The sequence below is a fragment of the Microtus oregoni genome, unplaced genomic scaffold (genome assembly GCF_018167655.1).
Source record: "Microtus oregoni isolate MIOR12 unplaced genomic scaffold, Mior012 000036F_ref0000092, whole genome shotgun sequence".
Classification (NCBI taxonomy): Eukaryota; Metazoa; Chordata; class Mammalia; order Rodentia; family Cricetidae; genus Microtus; species Microtus oregoni.
This window is the reverse complement of record NW_024543095.1, coordinates 3,155,465-3,173,306: the sequence shown is the minus strand read 5'-3', so window position 1 is coordinate 3,173,306 and position 17,842 is coordinate 3,155,465. Positions and strand designations below refer to the sequence as shown.

General features: G+C 44.6%; 1 protein-coding gene across 1 annotated transcript in view; it reads left to right on the top strand.

Moving 5' to 3' along the window:
• The window catches only part of Alk (ALK receptor tyrosine kinase), a 737,647-nt gene that overhangs the window by 387,980 nt on the left and 331,825 nt on the right, over positions 1-17,842 (top strand). The window contains exon 4 of the mRNA XM_041630919.1: positions 9,865-10,066. Coding sequence (XP_041486853.1) covers positions 9,865-10,066 — 202 coding nt within the window. The remainder of the gene's footprint in view (positions 1-9,864; positions 10,067-17,842) is intronic.

The following is a 17,842-nucleotide window of genomic DNA, read 5'->3' as shown; positions in this document are numbered from 1 at the left end:
ATGCACCATAGAGCACTTCTGTCTATATCCTAGCCCTTAAAACCTCCGCTGCTCCTTAATACCCATATAACAACATTGTCATCATGATCAGTGAATGAATTATAGCTTACAATGATGAACTGATAGTTTGTTGCACTATGAACGATTAGCCAATGATCCAGAGTCATGTTTGATTGAATGTGATGGAAACCTATCTTCCCATGCATTTGTTTACTCATGTTCTCACTCAAATAAAACAATTAAGAGGCTTCTTCCTCAGCAAGGTAACCGAGCACACATTTATCTCCTTCCCTCCTGAGGTCTTCCTAACATTGTATATTAAGAGTTCAACAGAGGAGTAAATACTGACTCACCACAGAACAGGAGAGGAGGCTCCTTAAGCACAAATAGAAAGGGTGGATGGAGGAAGTAGACTAGCATGGCTCAGAGTATGTGAAAGGGGGCTCCCTACACACCTGAGAGAGCAGTAGAAAGGGAGGATCCCTGGGAGGAAGGCAAGGGAAAGAAGGATGAATGAGAAGGTCTGTGTGTTTACCATATGGTACCCACTCCTCATCCATCACACTTTCCAGGAGAAAAGACAGTAGGATGTTTAATTACAAGGGGTAGGAAAGTGGAGTTCCTCTTTAAAGATTCCAAGGAGAGTGAGATTGTTGATGCCCAGAGTGGCATATCCTTCATGGTAGCACTAGGGAGAGAGATGTCTGTAAAATGGCTTGCCCCTGATACCACTATCAGGGAACTCCTAACATGAGGAATAAGACCCACCTATAAACATGCCTTCCTAGTCTCTGTCTAAATATGAGGAGCTGATCAAGGATCACCTCACATAGCAATAACAAAGCAGTATGAAAAAGAGGCGTTCACAGGAAAGACAGACAAGCCAGGTGACACAATTACCTTAAAAGAATCAAGACTAAGACTGTAGGACAAATAAATATTACAGAAACATTTTCCTGAAATGAGAAATGAAGGAAACACATTATTTATTATTATTGTTGTTATTATTATTATTGTTATTATGAAAGCCCAGAGAAGCCACCAATAAGTTCTTATAAAAATGTGCCTCTGGATGCATTGAACCAAAAAATCTTAGAGCTTTAGGTTAAGAAAGATCCTAAAAAATATATCCACCAATGAGTACTCGGGTAGTGCCACCCAGACAATTCAGCTAGAACAGGAGGCATGCCACCTTGCACTTCTCTTCCTAAAGGGCACAATTGCCTGGCACTTGGCTACTGGATTCACTTTTGCTCTATGAGGCTGAGGTGATGCCAATCAGGAAGGGGGAACACCAGGCCATGCTGGGGCAAAGAAAGCAAGGGCACCTGAGAGACTGGTTGGGGGGACCCAGGGCAGCCTCAGAGAGCAGAAGACCAGCAAGGAATTGGAAGGAACTGAATTTGAGAGGAGGAGGAAAAAGGGATACAGGACACTTTAGAGGAAAAGATGAATAAAGGTGTTTTTAAAAAGGTACAGGCAGTTGTGAGCTGCCTGGAATGGGTGCTGGGACCCAAACTCTGGTCCTCTGCAAGAGCAGGAAGTTCTCTTAACCATGGAATCATCTTTCCAGCCCCCAAGATATCGGACACCTCACTCACGTATGTATACCCACTCCTACACATAATTAAAAATAAAACTATTTTTTGAAAAAGAAAGATCCTAAAAGTTCCCAAAGAGCAAAAGAAAGTATAAAGAAATTACAAGTAAAGTAGGCATCAGCCTTTTCCTCAGGCACACGGACGCTTGGAAATTCTAAGGCTAGACCTTCAGGTCTCAGAGGTGTGCTTTCTGACATGAAAACCAGAGCCAGGACACACTGCCAGTCAGCCAAGAATGAAGGTGAAATAAAAAGGAGTCAAATACTCAAAGATCCTCAAGGAAATTACTCTCTGAAAAGGTTCCTTGAAGAGAGGGAAGAGGATGTAATAGAAGATACATATGTGAGTGTATAAAACTCTAATTTTTCGAAAGATAGTGTAGCTACCAGTGAAAAGAGGTTTCAGAACTATGGCTGCACTGCAGGCCCAGGGAGGACGAATTCAGAGAAGTCAAGATCTGTAGGGAGCAAAGCAGACGTGTGAGTGACGTGTCAAAGCAGAGTCAGGTGTGAACCAAATTAAAGGGGAAAAAAGCAATTAAATTCCTGGGGCCTGGGAATGTCTCAGAGAAGTCATAATGTCAATGTGACACAATTTTGACACGTAACTCTGTGTGTGTGTGTGTGTGTGTGCATACATGTGTATGTGTGTGTATGTGTGTGAGAGAGAGGGAGACAGACAGACAGACAAGACAGAGACAGGGAGACAGACAGAGATTCCAGATGATCTCGCTGACACCCGAAGCAGTTCCCTTGCCATACACTATCTTCTTGAACCTATAGAGAAGATTAGAAATATAACCCTTATTCACTGCAGTGAATAAATAAATAAATATTCATCAAGATAAAAGTTCTGTTTATTGGTTTTCGATGTTTGGCATCAGTGTGTAAACAGAACACAAAAGCCTTAATCATTCTTACACAACCTTGACAAGGTGAGGAAAAAATATAGCTGACTCGGAAGTGGGGGTCGGATGAGTCGGGAAGACTTAAGAGCAAGGTGACTAATAGCTCGGCTGGCAGTAAGCAGTAACTCCCGCAGCAGCTGTCCGAAGCTTGCAGAACAAGCAAGAAAAGCCTCTTGTAAAGTTCAAAAGCTAAGCAGTTGCAAACAAGTAGAAGATATTTTAAAAATCTAGACAAGGGTTGGGAGGGTGGCTCCGGGGTCGGATGCACTTCTAACATACTCAAAGCCTAGGCTTGATCCCCAGCACAGCCTAAGACCTAAAATTAAATTAAAAAGCAAGAAGATTTAAAAACCATTAACGACACATTGCTATGCCTCTAAAGTAATGCGTCTGTCAACCTCATCAGAGAAACTTCTATTTGCAGTGGATGGTGACTAGTACAGAGACCTGAGACTGTACAATGCTCACAGGATACGAGATGGGAGGGGGTGCGTCCACTCTTCCCAAGGCTCAGGGGTCATGAGGAAGAGGAGGTCGAAAGACTGGAAGAGTCAGAGCCCTGAGTGAAGACTACAAGGAAACAATGTTCCCTGGGCACAGCAGGGAAGCTGCACAGGTGAACTCCATGGTTATGACAGCGTGCACAAGTCTTGTGCAAACTCAGGTCAAGCCAAATCCTCTCGTGGAGAGGGGAGGCAGGCACAAAGTCCCACCCCTCCCTAAGGAGATGTTGGTGATTGCAGCTTCTGGGAAAGGAATATTTGGTGGTGTTGTGGTGGTGGTGGTTGATTTTTTAAGAGTGTGGCTCCTGGTAAGTGAACCAAGCAGCCCCAGTAGAAGGCCACCAGCTGAAGAATATATGCACAGCACAAATTGGACTTTACTGGAAAGAAAGAAGAAAAAAAAAACAACAGGAAAACACAGAGGACACAAAGTTGAATGGAGAGAGAAGGGGAGTAGAGAGAGAAGTGAATATAACCCAAACAGATAGTGAAATTCTCAAGGAACTAAAAAAATAAAAGATGAAAAAAATAAAAAGCTAAAAGATTTATATAAAAATAAAAATATAAAAGATTATAAAATGTTATAAAATCATTACAACATCATTAATGTGGAAAAACTGAAGTTGTGCCCACAAATAACACTAGGATCATATTTTGATTAATGTGGGCAGCCATCTAAAGAAATTAGACATCCTTATACCTATGCCTTTCCGGGTCTGGGATTGGCTGGAGAAGCAGAATTTGGTGACCATTCCCCACAAATATTCTAAGTTGTCCTTACTTGTTTGTTCCTGTATGCATCACTTTGATACTCTGAAATCACTGGGTACTCACTATGGTACTGTGCTAAGTATCAGACAGGTGATGTCAGCCTCAGAGTAGACGCATGGAACACGGGATGCTAGCTAAGCTAGGAGCCATTCCTAAGGATGCCTTTGTGTAATATGGGAGTGAGGAAGGCAGGGCAAGAGTCACCGTTTACTCTCTGCAGAGCGTTCACCGTGTGCTTGGGCAATTGATTGAAATGCTTGGTGTAGAATCCTCTGAGAGATGAGTTAGGAAGAGTGTTTAGGACTGGGGGCCTAAGAGACTTGACTTGGCTCCTTCAGATTACTAATATTCTAGCCAGGCAGATAGAATTACTGACAGTTTCTAGCTGAAGGGATCCTTAGAGACACAACTCTTTCATTGTATAAACAAAGAAAGCATGGCCCTGACAGAAATAAGGCTCAAACTTAGTCCCTCTGATTGATTCAATTCCAGTTCAGTGCTAGATCAAAAAGCCTCTGAGGATGGAGAGATGGCTCGGTGGTTAAGAGCTCAGCTGCTCTTCCAAAGGACCTAGGTTCAGTTCTCAGTACTCTCATGGTGGCTCAGAACTTTCTATAACTCCAGCCCCAGGGGATCTTGATGCTGTTTCTGGCCTCTGTGGGCACTAGGCATATTCTGGTTCAGAGAAATAACATGCAGATAAAACACCTATGCACATAAAAATAAAGAATACTTTAATTAACACACAAATAAGGAACAGTAAAACTCTTCCAAACACAACACAGTAGACACTGTACTCCATCAAGGCCCCCGGCATTCTCACACGCCCTACTATGGGTCAGACTTGGCCCTGGTCTCTTGTGCCTGCCATTTGATTTCATTCTCATAGTAACCATGTTTAAGATAGATTGTATCACAATGGGGACCCTAAGAGAGACATACATGGATCTAATCTACATGGGAAGTAGAAAAAGACAAGATCTCCTGAGTAAATTGGGAACATGGGGACTATGGGAGAGGGTTGAAGGGGAGGGGAGAGGCAGGGAGGGGAGCAGAGAAAAATGCAGAGCTCAGTAAAAAAAAATCAATAAAAATGTATATATATATATATATATATATATATATATATATATATATATATATTAGATTGTATCCACATTAAACTTGAGCAACTAAAGACCTAGAGACTTTAAATCACTTTTTGAAAGCCTATAAGGATACAGAAGTAGAGCCTGGATTGACAACAGCCAGGCTGACCGCTAACATCACAACCATAAACCTTTTTGGTTCATGACCTTCGGTTTCTAGCTCATGTTTTATGTCTTGTTGGTTGAAGGGAGAGGAACAAGGAGAGAACCAAACCATCAACTGTCTACACTAAAGGAAGCGAGGAGGCTGCCACTGTGTGGCCAGGCCCTTTCATCTGCCTCTCTGCTCCCCTGGGGCCATCCTGGGTGAAGGCCTGTGTGTGGCCAGACTTTCCTTCTTAATTAGACAGGACCCTAGGAGACTTCTCTTAGCTCCAAGCTATTCTGAGCAAAATAAACAGGAATGATAGAGAGAGAGAAAGAAGAGAGAGAGAGAGAGAGAGAGAGAGAGAGAGAGAGAGAAATCCTTACTGACTTTAAAAGATTTATACAGACCACATCCCAAAGAGCTTAGGAAATGTATTTTTCCTTTTCCTTTTTGGGTGGAGCAAATTGCCGAGGAAAAGACAACACTCAGCTACAGAGTTTTATTGAGAATGAAAATACTTTGAACCTGCTCTCTTATTGATAGTCCAGTTGCGCAAAATAAATTTTATATAAACATCATCTCTCATATTAGAACTGGAAAAAGAATCCATTCCCCCGGTCAGCTTTGAAAAGGCGCAGTTACTGAGGCACTGTGTTACTAATTATAGGGACAGAATTCCCACACCCGGAAAGAGCTGCAGCGCTGCAGGAGAACTCCCAGATCCAAACCCCAGCAACTCTGCCAGACTCTTCCCGTTCCTTTTTGTCCACATGTATGCAGTCTTCCAGGAGAAAGGGGCACTGCCTTCATTTCACCCACACTCTTTCTTTTGTAGCTGGTTTTTAGCTCAATTCTCTACCAATGTGAAACCAAACAAGGGTCTTAGGCCAGCACACAACTATTGCTCCTTTATTTGGAAGTTAACACATGAGACATTCATTGTAACCTCAGACAGTATCCACAAGAGTACTGAGCAAAACTCTATCAAGAGAGATTCTCTCCAAGACTCTCACCCAGTCTGGATGGCGACACAGGACCCTAACATGGGAAACCTTTGGCTTCCCAGAGACCAGCAACCTGCATCTTTCCTTACCACAGCAACAGAGGGAAGATCTTGACTTCAGTCGTGACCCCGTCCTAATGTGGACCAGTGGTGGGGGATGGCATTGGCGGTTGATGCTGGTCTCCTGCACCGTCAGACGAGACCTCTAGACACACTGCTCTCGGTGTCACTCTCGAGCTCAAAATAGATGGCTCTCTTTGAGCCTGAAAAATAACAGCGGGAATCTTCACCCAGGAATTCAGTGCTCTCTGTGGTACCAGCAACCATCTTCCATGCTCATCTGTGTTCTTCATCTTCTCGCCGTTTTCCCACACTCAGCCAAACATTTTTCTACATTTATGCTTTTACACACACACACACACACACACACACACACACACACATACATTGATCCTACCAGTTTTTTCTTCTCTCCTTAAGACACAGGGTCAAGGGCTGGAGAGATGGCTCAGCAGTTGAGAACACCGACTGCTTTTGTAAAGGATCAGAACTCAGTTCTGAACATCTATTGCACCTATTAGGGCAGCTCACAACTGCTTGTAACTCCAGCTCCAAGTGCCTTGGCACCTTCTGGATTCGATGGACATTGTACTCACCTGCACAAAAGTGCAAAAGTGCGTGCTCTCAATCCAGCTTTCTTGCTTTTTTGGTCTCTCTCTATTTCCCTCCATCCTCTCCCACCACCCCTTCTTCCTACCCATTTTCTCTCACACACACAGTTTAAAAATAAAACATATTTAAAAAAAGATATATGGTCAAGATATTTTCTTAATTTTTTTAAAAAAACTATTGACTCATTCTCTGTGAATGGGGTTTTACCTGCATGTATGTATATATGTATATATGTATGTATATACAAGTGCATGCCTTAAATATGTTTAAAAATAAAACATATTTAAAAAAAGATATATGGTCAAGATATTTTCTTAATTTTTTTAAAAAAACTATTGACTCATTCTCTGTGAATGGGGTTTTACCTGCATGTATGCATATATGTATATATGTATGTATATACAAGTGCATGCCTGGTGCCATCAGAGGTCAGAAGAGGATGTCAGATTCCCTGGTACTGGAGTTACTGACTGTTGTGGAATATTAAGTTGTTTTAATTTTCTTATACTATGCAATATTTGTTTAATGATGCAAAGATGTGCTGCATTCTTTCATGTTGCATTTGTTTAACTCTGTGAAGCTGTGTTACTTTGCCTGTCTAACACACCTGATTGGTCTAATAAAGACCTGATTGGTCTAATAGCGAGGCAGGAGAGAGGATAGGAAGGGCTGGTGGGCAGAGAGAGTAAATAGGAGGAGAAATCTAGGAAAGAGAGCTAAAAGTGAGAAATGGAGGAGAGGACACCAGGGACCAGCCACCCAGTCACCATGAAGTAAGATGGAAAGAAAGATATATAAAGAAAAGTTAAAAAGCCCAGAGGCAAAATGTAGTTAAGGATAATTTAAGTTAGGAAAACTGGTTAGAAACAAGCCAAGCTATGGCCATACATTCATATGTAAGAATAAGCCTCTGTGTATTTATTTGGGAGCTGGGTGGTGAGTCCCCAAAGAGTCAAAAACCAACAATGGACAACTATGACCAGTCGTGTGGATGCTGGGAATAGAATCTGGGTCCTATGGGAAAGCAACACATGTTCCTAACTGCTAAGCACCTCTCCAGCCTCTCAGGTCAAGATCATCTTGTTTATGGGTCTTCCTCCCTGGACCTACAGGCTCCTTCATGGACTCCCAGAGTGCTTGGTCCATTGTAGTCTGTGTGTTATAGCTTGGTAACCTGTACTCCTGAGGACTCTTCTTGCACAGAGCTCTTTATCTGTGCCAGGATTGACCTTCCTCAAGATGCTGTCCTGTTCCTGCCAGTGTCCCCAGGGGAGAGCCTGGGATTAGATGGTGACTCAAAGTAATTAGCCACTGAGAGGAATCTGGAGGCAGAACAAAGTGAGTCAGGAAGGGATCTGGCCCTGTGCTCACCTGCTCCTCCTTTCCCTAAGTGACCCCTTGGGTGCCTGACCTATACACCCAGACAAAGCTTCCCTGGCCACATTTTAGGCAAAGGACTCTATGCCAGGGAGAGAGCACTGCTTGGGATTCCGGAGGCCTGGCGGGCTGATCCTGACTTTCAAACACTTTGGACCCATTAGTACCCCATCTGGGTCAATAGTCTGCCTCTCTTTAGAAGCTAAGGGTTGTACTAGATGGCATGCCCAGCTCGGGGTCAGGAGTTCTAACCTCTTCTCTTGTGCTCTATGCTCATGGCGAGAACATACTCCCTCCTCTATAAACCGAGGGTTAGATATAGAGTATGTAGCGAGAGTTATGGAGCCGTTTTCCGGATACCCACAGGCCATGTTAAAATGTTTTAACACATGTGGAGTGCAGATTCTAGCTCTGACCCCACGTCCTCCAAATGGTTCAGAAGCCTCCTTGCTCTCACTTCATCCTCACTTGAACCTTAAGTTACCGCTACCTACTTTTACCATGTTGCAAATTTCCGATTCTTGGAGCAATGCCATCTTTCTCTAAATGTTGCTCCTGGTAAGGATTCTATGCTCTCTTCTTCACCGCTCTTCACCCCAGACTGTCAGTTCATTTGCCTAGTTGGGAAAGTGAATTGAAGCCTTGGCGAGTACCGGAGGCGCTTTGAGAAGGCTGAGTCCTCATTAGCTTGTTCCCACAAGGGAAGTCAGGGGTCAAGGCACTAAGTCTCTCTGCTGCAAAAGGAGCAGCATCTGCTGGTGGAAAAGCTCAATGCAGGAGCACTGCGAGTGAAAACTAATGCATTCATTGCAGGGAGTGCCTGGAACAATAAAACGCTGCCACGCTTTTTATGCGAGCTGCGATCTCAGGAATGTCTGTTTCTTATAGGTCATCTAGCCTGAGCTACTCAGATGCAGCTCGTCCCAGGAGGCTCTGCCACATGTGTGGCATCAATGGGGAGTTCTGGGTCTTGCTTTGTGAGAACCAGTTGCCAAGTCACATGACTGAGAGACTTGGGATCTGAAATGGAGCTGCCGAGATTACTGAGTTCAAACTAAACTTTCTCAAACCTTCTAAAGCCAAAAGCTAAGAGAGCTATTGTTTAGCCTCAAATCACTCAGCTACTAAGCAGAAAGAGTATTCCTTTGAAAAAGAGGCTTTTTTCCTGTTTTGCTAAAAACAAAAAGCAAACTAACAAAACCACTCCAAGGCTTAAGGGCATAGGAGCATAGAACCAGTTAAGTAGGGGATGCTAAGCTATGTCTTAGTGTTATATTGCTGTGAAGAGACACCATGACCATTGCAACTCTTTAAAAAGAAAGCATTTCTCTGGGCTTCTTTACAGTTTCTGAAGTTTAGTCCATTGTCATCATGGTGGGGAGCATGGCAACATGTAGGCAGACATGGTGCTGGTTAGAATTCTACATCCAGATCCATAGGCAGCAGGAAGAGAGAATCACTGGACCTGTCCCGGCCTTTCAAAAACCGTAAAGCCCATCTCCAGTGACACACATCCTCCAAGACCACACCTCCTAATCCTTTTCAAACAGTTCCACTCCCTGGTGACCAAGCATTCAAATGTATGACCCTATGGGGGCCATTCTCATCTAAACCACCAAAGGTTAGAACTTTGTCCTGAACAATTGTCAAGGTCATGTCCTCGGTTGCCATCCACCTCCTCCAGGACCGACTGGACTGGATGTGGATGTACAAATAAAGCAGTACCCTTCCACGAAACTGCTTCTTGCCCTCCTGTTTGGACACATCTTCAGATTTGCTCTTTCCTCTTCCCAGGCTCCTTCCTTCTGCTGAACACCTCTGCAGACTCCAAGCACACCATTCTGAGCCCCTGGATGAGGAGCAGCAGCGAGCACTGCACACTGGCTGTCTCAGTGCACAGACATCTCCAACCCTCCGGGAGATACATTGCCCAGCTACTGCCCCACAATGAAGCTGGAAGAGAGATTCTCCTGGTGCCTACTCCAGGGAAGCATGGGTAAGTCTTTCCCAAGGTTCCAATCGATTTTTTTGAGAAGGTTATTTGGCTTTGGAATGCACATTTCCAGACTCTAACATCTACTTAAGACTCACAATTGTCCTTTAATGGGTAGGTCCAGATTGAACCATTACTGCTAATATCCCCAGGTGGTGCCTCGGGCCTTGATCTGTGGGTCCCCCAGACTGCCCTGGCTAGTGGTCCTTCCAAAGGCCAGAGGACCAGCTGTCAGACTGGGCATTTAATGTGTGAAAGTTAAAGATATTCATGTCCTGAGGTCCAGATGGAGCCAAGGAGCGAACAGCTAAAGAGAATGTTAAACAGCTGCCATGAAATCAATTTCATATGCCAGAAAAATGGGTTTTATCAGCAGAATGTGGGCAAGGAAGGGAAAAAGACAAAATAGTGTAGCCACCCAAGCAGATCCTATGAGATTATGCAGCCTGAAAATAGGAGTAGCCAAGGACACACCCTAGTGTTAACCCAACAGAGATTAGAAGACAGCTTTGTTCTAGAACCTTCCAGATGTGGCCCACCCTGAAGTCAGGCCAACAACAGCTTGTACAAGGAATGACATGGGAAAGCGACTTGAACCAAGCTGTCTGTCTTTGTATCTCCATTCCTTTCATATTTTTATAAATAGCATGCCAAGGTCTCAGCTCTGGGTGATCACGTGTTTGATGACTTTTCAATGAGCAAGGGTGATGATCCTTCTTTGTAATGATTATAGTTTTTTAAAAATTCTGATTTAAGGGCTGGAGAGATGGCTCAGAGGTTAAGAGCACTGGCTGTTCTTCCAGAGGTCCTGAGTTCAATTCCCAGCAACCACATGGTGGCTCACAACCATCTGTACTGAGATCTGGCGCCCTCCTCTGGCGTGTGGGCATACATCGAGGCAGAATGTTGTATACATAATAAATAAATAAATCTTTAAAAAAAATTCTGATTTAATAACTATGCAAGGATTTGGTTTCCTCCAAGAAAACCTCTTTTGAGGAGAGTCTCTCTTGACAAATACCTATCACCCATCCCCTGTCCTTGCGGTGTGCACAGGTAGAATCTTGACTACGACTACTGCTTCCCCAATTGGGCAACAAGATTTCCTAGGTGCTTTCTGTGAAGTCTATTCCTCATCCCATGCTAAGGATCTGTCTGTATTCAGTTGTATATAGAAGAACTCCATACCACAGTAACCGCAACAGGAATGAAATTTTTTATTATTTTGTTTGTATTTCTGAGTTTTATTTGTTCTTTCTCTGGACATGACAAGAATGCTGCAGACTTGAACTCACAGGAGCAGTGGTCCCCAGAACAAGATCAGACCAGTTAAAATTCCAGCATGCATAGGAGATGGGCCCTGAGCCCTGAGCCCTATGTGAGGAGTTATTGACAACTGGGGGGTATGGCTGCTGGTGGGTTTCCCATGTTGCAGTGGATGACCCCACACATATATGCAAATAGGCAGTGCCAACTGGACTGGATTCACTGGAGAGAAAGGGAGGATGCTGGGGTAGGGGTTTATGAAGACTTAGTTAGAAGGTCTGGAGGGGATATATGTTCATGACACATAGTATTCATTGAGGAATGACATCCAGTACCAGTAAGAATATTAACTGCATAGCAAGACTCACATCCATCCTTTTGGACTGAAATGCCTCTTTGGGTCTCGCTTTAGTCTGATCACTAAACATAAGGAGTGTCAGGTGCCTGAGCTGCCTGTTGTTCTAGACAAGCAGTTCTCAGGAACTAGAGCTTTTTTTATGGCCAGATGTTCTTTTCCAATGGATAGCCCAAAGAATAGGGCTTCCCATCCATTGGTAGGCAGGGCCAGTAGTAGCCTCAGAACAAGCCTGCTTCGTGGGTGGATTATTTTGACTTACCATTTCCAGTGTTCCCTTGTCAGGCAGCCTGGTAGAGACTAGAGAGTGCTGCTTGGAGCTGCTGAGCCTTCAAGCAGTGAATCCCTAGGGTTCTGTGGATTGAGGCAGAGAATCGCTGATGTCTGGGTGGCTGGAGTTAGAGATCACCCTGAGAGACAAGCCTACAATACCAATGAGTGTAAGGGGATGTTAACACCTCCCATGTGGCCATGCCATAATCCTTGTGGCTTAGAGTCAGGAAGGCAATGCATCTCACTAATGACTACCCCCAAAAATCTTCGCTTCAGCATCCTTCTGTGCTCGCCACAGCCATGTGAATCCCCATTGAACAGCTGGAAGCATGTATCTGTATCTAAGCATGTGTCTGTATGTGTAGATATGCAGATACACACATAGAAGAAGTGAAAGTGGCATTATCTGAACTGGATACCACACCCACTCCTCATTTGTGTTCTTTCCAGTAAAACTGAGACTGTGTTGGAGTGGAGAGGTGGGGATGAGGAGGACTGAGAAAGAGAAATGAGGGAACAGAACCTTTTAAAGTGCATGTGTTTTTAAGCCTCTGGCTTAGTGCTTCTTGACCTTGCTAACACTGTAACCCTTTTATACATTTCCTCGCATTGTGGTGACACCAACCATAAAGTTATGTCACTGCTATTTTATAACCATAATTTTGCTACTGCTATGAATCATGATGTAAATATCTGATATGCAGGATATCTGATGTCATGACTCACAGGTTGAGAATCACTGTTCTAGTTCCTCAAGACAAACAAACCTGGAATCATGTGATGTTAGTACCTTCAGGGGCATCCTTCCCTTTGCAGCTGATGAGAACAAGGAAACCACCACCCTGCCGTGTACATAGGCCATGAACTTACTTAAGGTTGCAATAGCCACTCCACTGTCCAGTGTGCCCTCTTCCTGATCCCCAGGGGGCTGAGCTGCCTCTGCAGGATGTGAACTGAGACAGGACAGGAAACTAAGAATTATGCTGAGACAGATCTGGTGATGTGGACACCACATCTATAGAGACTTTGTCTCTGTCCCAGGCTCTAGAGTCTTAGGTAGAGGAATGTCCTCCCTACCTTTGGCAGAGCCATTGTGGGCTTCTGTGATGTACAGGAATAATTCCAACTTTAAATTAAAGATGCCTTGGGCCAACTTCTTGCTTCCAATTCGATCAATATGATGATAGTTGAGAGCATGACGTGTCAGCACAAGGGACAATCAATAGCCCATTCTACTGCATCGAGGAGTTCTGTTCTCCTGGGCATCTTGGCAACTTGGCAAACACAAGGCCATTGTCCAGCAAATCAGAGAGCTCTGGGTATTTGTAAGTCAGATCAAGGTCTCGTAGCTTCCTATTACTGACATTTGGGGCAGAATGATTCTTTTTGTTAGGTGAGCCTGTCCTATGCATTTTCTCTCTGGCCTCTACTAAAGTAGATGTTGACATGGGTTTCTGTCCCGCCTGGTCCGGCAGCCATTCAGTCCCAAAGAAACACACAGAGGTCTATGTTAATTATAAACTGGTTAGCCTATTATCTCAGGCTTCTTATTAACTTTTACATCCTGCATCAACCCATAATTGTTGTCTGTGTTAGCCACATGGCTTGGTACCTTTTATCAGTGAGGCATTCTCATCTTGGTTCCTCTGTGTCTGGATTACGATGACAGACTGATCTTTCCTCTTCCCAGAATTCTCCTCTTCTCCTTGCCCTGCCTCTACTTCCTGCCTGGTCACCCCACCTATACTTTCTGCCTAGCTATTGGCCAATCAGCATTATATTAAAGCAATACAACTGATAAATCTTTATAGGGTACAAGATCATTGTCCCACAGCAACTGGGGGGCATCAAGACATTAGCAGCCCCTCCCCATTGTGCCAATCCAAAACATCCCCGGGTATTTTTCTAGGTGTTTTCTCTAAGCAAAAACATTCATACTGTTAACCAGTCAGTTCTATGGAGAATTGAGGTTGGCCTTGTTCAACCTTTTCAATTTATAGATGTAGTTACTAAGGCCCAGAAAGGAGAAAACTTGCTTCCTGTCACATCACAAGATTTATTTTGTCACGTGGAGTGTCTGCAATCCTGCACACATGTCAGTGTGTCAATCACTGTGATTGGCCATGGCTTGCAATGACACATAAAGCCTAGTTTGTACCCTTGAGTAGTAACACAGCTATGGCTAAAATTTAATATTTCCCAGATGTACTGGCCAGTCACTGCTGTACCCCCTTACATGTGTTTTCTTGCTTAGTACTAATAAAAGCACAATGAAATACATTATTGCTCTCATATCCCATATTGCAGATGAAGATATCCAGCAAAGCCAATTAACCTGTCTGAAGTCAAAGGCTGGGCAGTTTGGAGGTGTTCTGAACCCACTCAGCTGCTAAACTTGTGAGCGTTTTCATCCATTGCTCTAAGAGCTCAATCGGGTCATGGTAGTTCAGCAGGAAAATCCCAGTTCAGGAGCTGTGTTGAATGAGAAGTCCTGAATTAAAAAATCCCATCTTGCTATTCACCGAGCAGCTTCAATAAGATCAGAGAGCTCTGGATATTTGTAAGTTAGATCAGGGTTCTCTCAGCTTCGTGTGACTGACATTTGTTAAGACCACAGAGGTACAAAGAATATACATGATCAACCCCATTACCATCAGTGTTCTGTGAGAGAGCTTTCTGGCTTCAGGCAAATCCCAAGTCCTCTCAAGCCTTTGTTTCCTTGACTGGAGAAGTCTGCTGCTGACCGTGTGCTGTTCTGGGTCCTCTTCAAGGATGGGGACATTCTGTATACATGTAATACAAGTCTGGGGTGGGCTGGGTATGCTTAATATCCTAATATGGTCTGTTCTGATAGAGATTATTCTGGTCTCTGCTTATGAGGTCCTGTCGGGAGAAACCAATGGCTTCTATCACTGAAAGTTCACTTCCACGGTAGCATAGCACCCCGAAGAGCAAGGGGGACAAGTGACAACTATGTGATGCTCACTGTGATGATGACAAGTGGAGCTGGCTCCCTCTCATAATAGGCAATAGTAATTTGCAGACCACTCATTGGAAAGCAATGTTCAATGTTTGCAGCTACAAGGGAGGGAGTCAACTGGGGGAGAGCCTGACTCAGAAGAACAGGCTAAGGAATGACAAGTCCCCACCAGACCCTGAGTCCTGCTTCCACGGTGGCAGCTCAGGGAACAGTAGCCTGCCTAGAAGCCCTTGGAGGCAGAGGAAGGGCAGCTGGGGCCTCACAGCGATGGCTCACTTTCTAGTCACCTGCACAGTAAGAGTGTGTTAGGGCGTGAGCAGCAGAGTCTGCCAAGACTGCCTGGCTTTAGAAGGGGTCTCCTGAGCGACAGAGAGATGTAGGCCCAGTCTGCGCACCACCCAGCCAGAATGACTACAGAAGCGAGGAACCAGAGAACCAGGGCTGTCCAACAGCACCAATGTCTGGCTGGCCACCGATATACAGAGTGCATCAAAGCTAAAAATGAGTCATCAGCAAGTCCATGTGAACTGAATGAACATGGTAAGACCTAGTTAATGTGGCGAGTTCTGAGACGACAGGAGGCAAACGGCTCACATTACGCCCCATTGTAGGAGATGCTTAATAATGCTAGATCCTTCTCCACATAAGCAGTTGTTTTCCAACAGTGGAAGGAGGTCCCTGCCTGTAAGACGTGCCAAAGATGACAGAGCCAAAGAACACATGGCCTTGACTTTCAAGGACCATCCAGCCCATTAATGAGAACAAGTCAAATCATAAAAGTTATGTTGTAGAGACAGGAAGAAGTTTAGCCAGATTCTGCCTCTGCACGGTGAGCTGCCTGCTGTACCATGCCGTCCTAGTGATGTGTTTTAACAGGATCAATCCTGCAGCAATTGGCTGTGCATAGCTAGTGCCCTCCGGGGTTCTGGAACATAGGCTTAAGGGCTTGTGGTGCTTGAGGCTGTAGGAGAGAATTTCCTGGGCTCTTTCCCAGGCATCCATCTCAAGTCTCCCTGCCTCTCTAAGCACATAGATTTCTCCTGCAGCCATGACTATCTGGGGATTTTATTATGTGTGACCAGAACTCCACAGTGTGTGAAGGGAACAATTGGTCCCCAAGGGCATAAGAGTTGCCAATTGCTTGAATTGCTAATACTTGAAAGACTTACATCCAAAGGGCATGTTGATAGTGAGGTCTGAGCCCAGCAGAGCTGTTAGGAACCTGTCAATGCCAACATGCTTAATACAGAGGGTGGGAGGAAGATGTTCCTCTCTGTAAACCCTCACCTTTCTAGAGACATCAGCCCTAGTCCCAGATGGGACTAAAGTCAGAGCCTCCATCAGTTTCTGTGTGGGGAAGTTGAAGCCTACAAGCATGGTACAATATCAGAGGTCAAACTGCACACTTAGAGCAGAGCCAGGACTCACCATTCAGGTCCACAAGAGCTCTCCCATGCCCTTTCCCGTCATCCTCCTGTCTGAATAGGTGTGGTCGGAAATGCCCAAATTCATTTCCCTCAAATGAAAATCTGCAGAGACCTGCTCAAGTGTATGTCCAGGCTGGGCATACATTTGCACTTTTATATAGGCAAATCGGTTCTGACCCACAATCCCAGTTTTAAAGAGTATTCACTATACTACCAGGGAGATGGGCCAGAGTACTGTGACCCAGAAAGAGACTGGCATTGGAGGTGTGGTCTTGGTCCTGCTCCTTTCTGGGGTTTTCGATGTGAGTAACCACAGCTCTTCCATCTTGGGTGTCTCACCTCCTCTAGAGGGCATCACGGGGATACTCAGCTACCAGGCAACAACCATTCTATACCATTGACCCCTGTCTGCAGATGCTGTCCAGCTCTGGGTCCACAGTTCTCTCTACCTCTCTGCCATTGATCCGTCCTAGTGACTGTCCTACCTTTCTATAGGGACCTTCGCTCTCCCGCGCACAGAACCTTGGCTTTTCTCGGAAGCTGATAGGACAGGATGGTCTCACAGGACTAAGTGGGGGATGATGGTCCCAGGGAAGCGCTCGAGTGGAAAAATGCCGCAGGGCTTTCACTTCCGAAAGAAATTGATTGCTTTTGCAGAGTTGTGCTGGGTCTGACTTCAGGCTTCCCAGGGCACTGTGGCAGGCTTGGCCACAGCAGAGAAATCAGAGCCTATAGCAGCCAGCATCCTGCCAGAGTTCTCCTCAAATCCTGCCTGCATGATAAATGGGATCAGGAATAATAATAATAAAAAAGGTGATCATTTATTGAAATTGATGCCCTAGAGTGGCACTGTCACAATGATTTAATTTGAGGCCCAGATTTTTCTTACTTTCAAAGTCATTCTCGGTGTCAGCTTCCCTCTCTTTCCCCTTGGTCTGAATAACACACTAATAAATATACAATAAGGGCTTTAATGTCTGGGTGATTTACACTAAAAAGGGAACTCCATTCAAAGGCTTTAAAGATAATTTTTAAAAGTCTTAACACTCACACTCTGGTTCATCAGCGGCATATTTCCTGGATGCTTTAGCTGAGAAACAATCATGACATCTGAGTTCTCTGAGAGGAGATGGTTATGGGACACAGAACCGAAGGGCTCTTGGGCCTTGCTGTCCACCCACAACAGAGAGCTTTGGGAAACCTGAGTTTCTTAATAAGATGACAATAATGACTCTACCTCCTGGCTCATTGTAAAGCTCAAACTAGACAAGGTGTGGGAACTACGTTAAACCCTTCTCCCACCTCCTCTAACTGGTCCAGGGCTGCTCCTCCTCTAGGTCACCATGGTTATGGGACATAAACACAATCAAAGCCAAGATAGGAATTCATTTTCCTGAGTGTGACTAACTGGGCTCTTTGTGCTGGAGTCCAGCTCACTATGCCTGGATTGACCATATTTCTCCCAATTTTGGGTAACA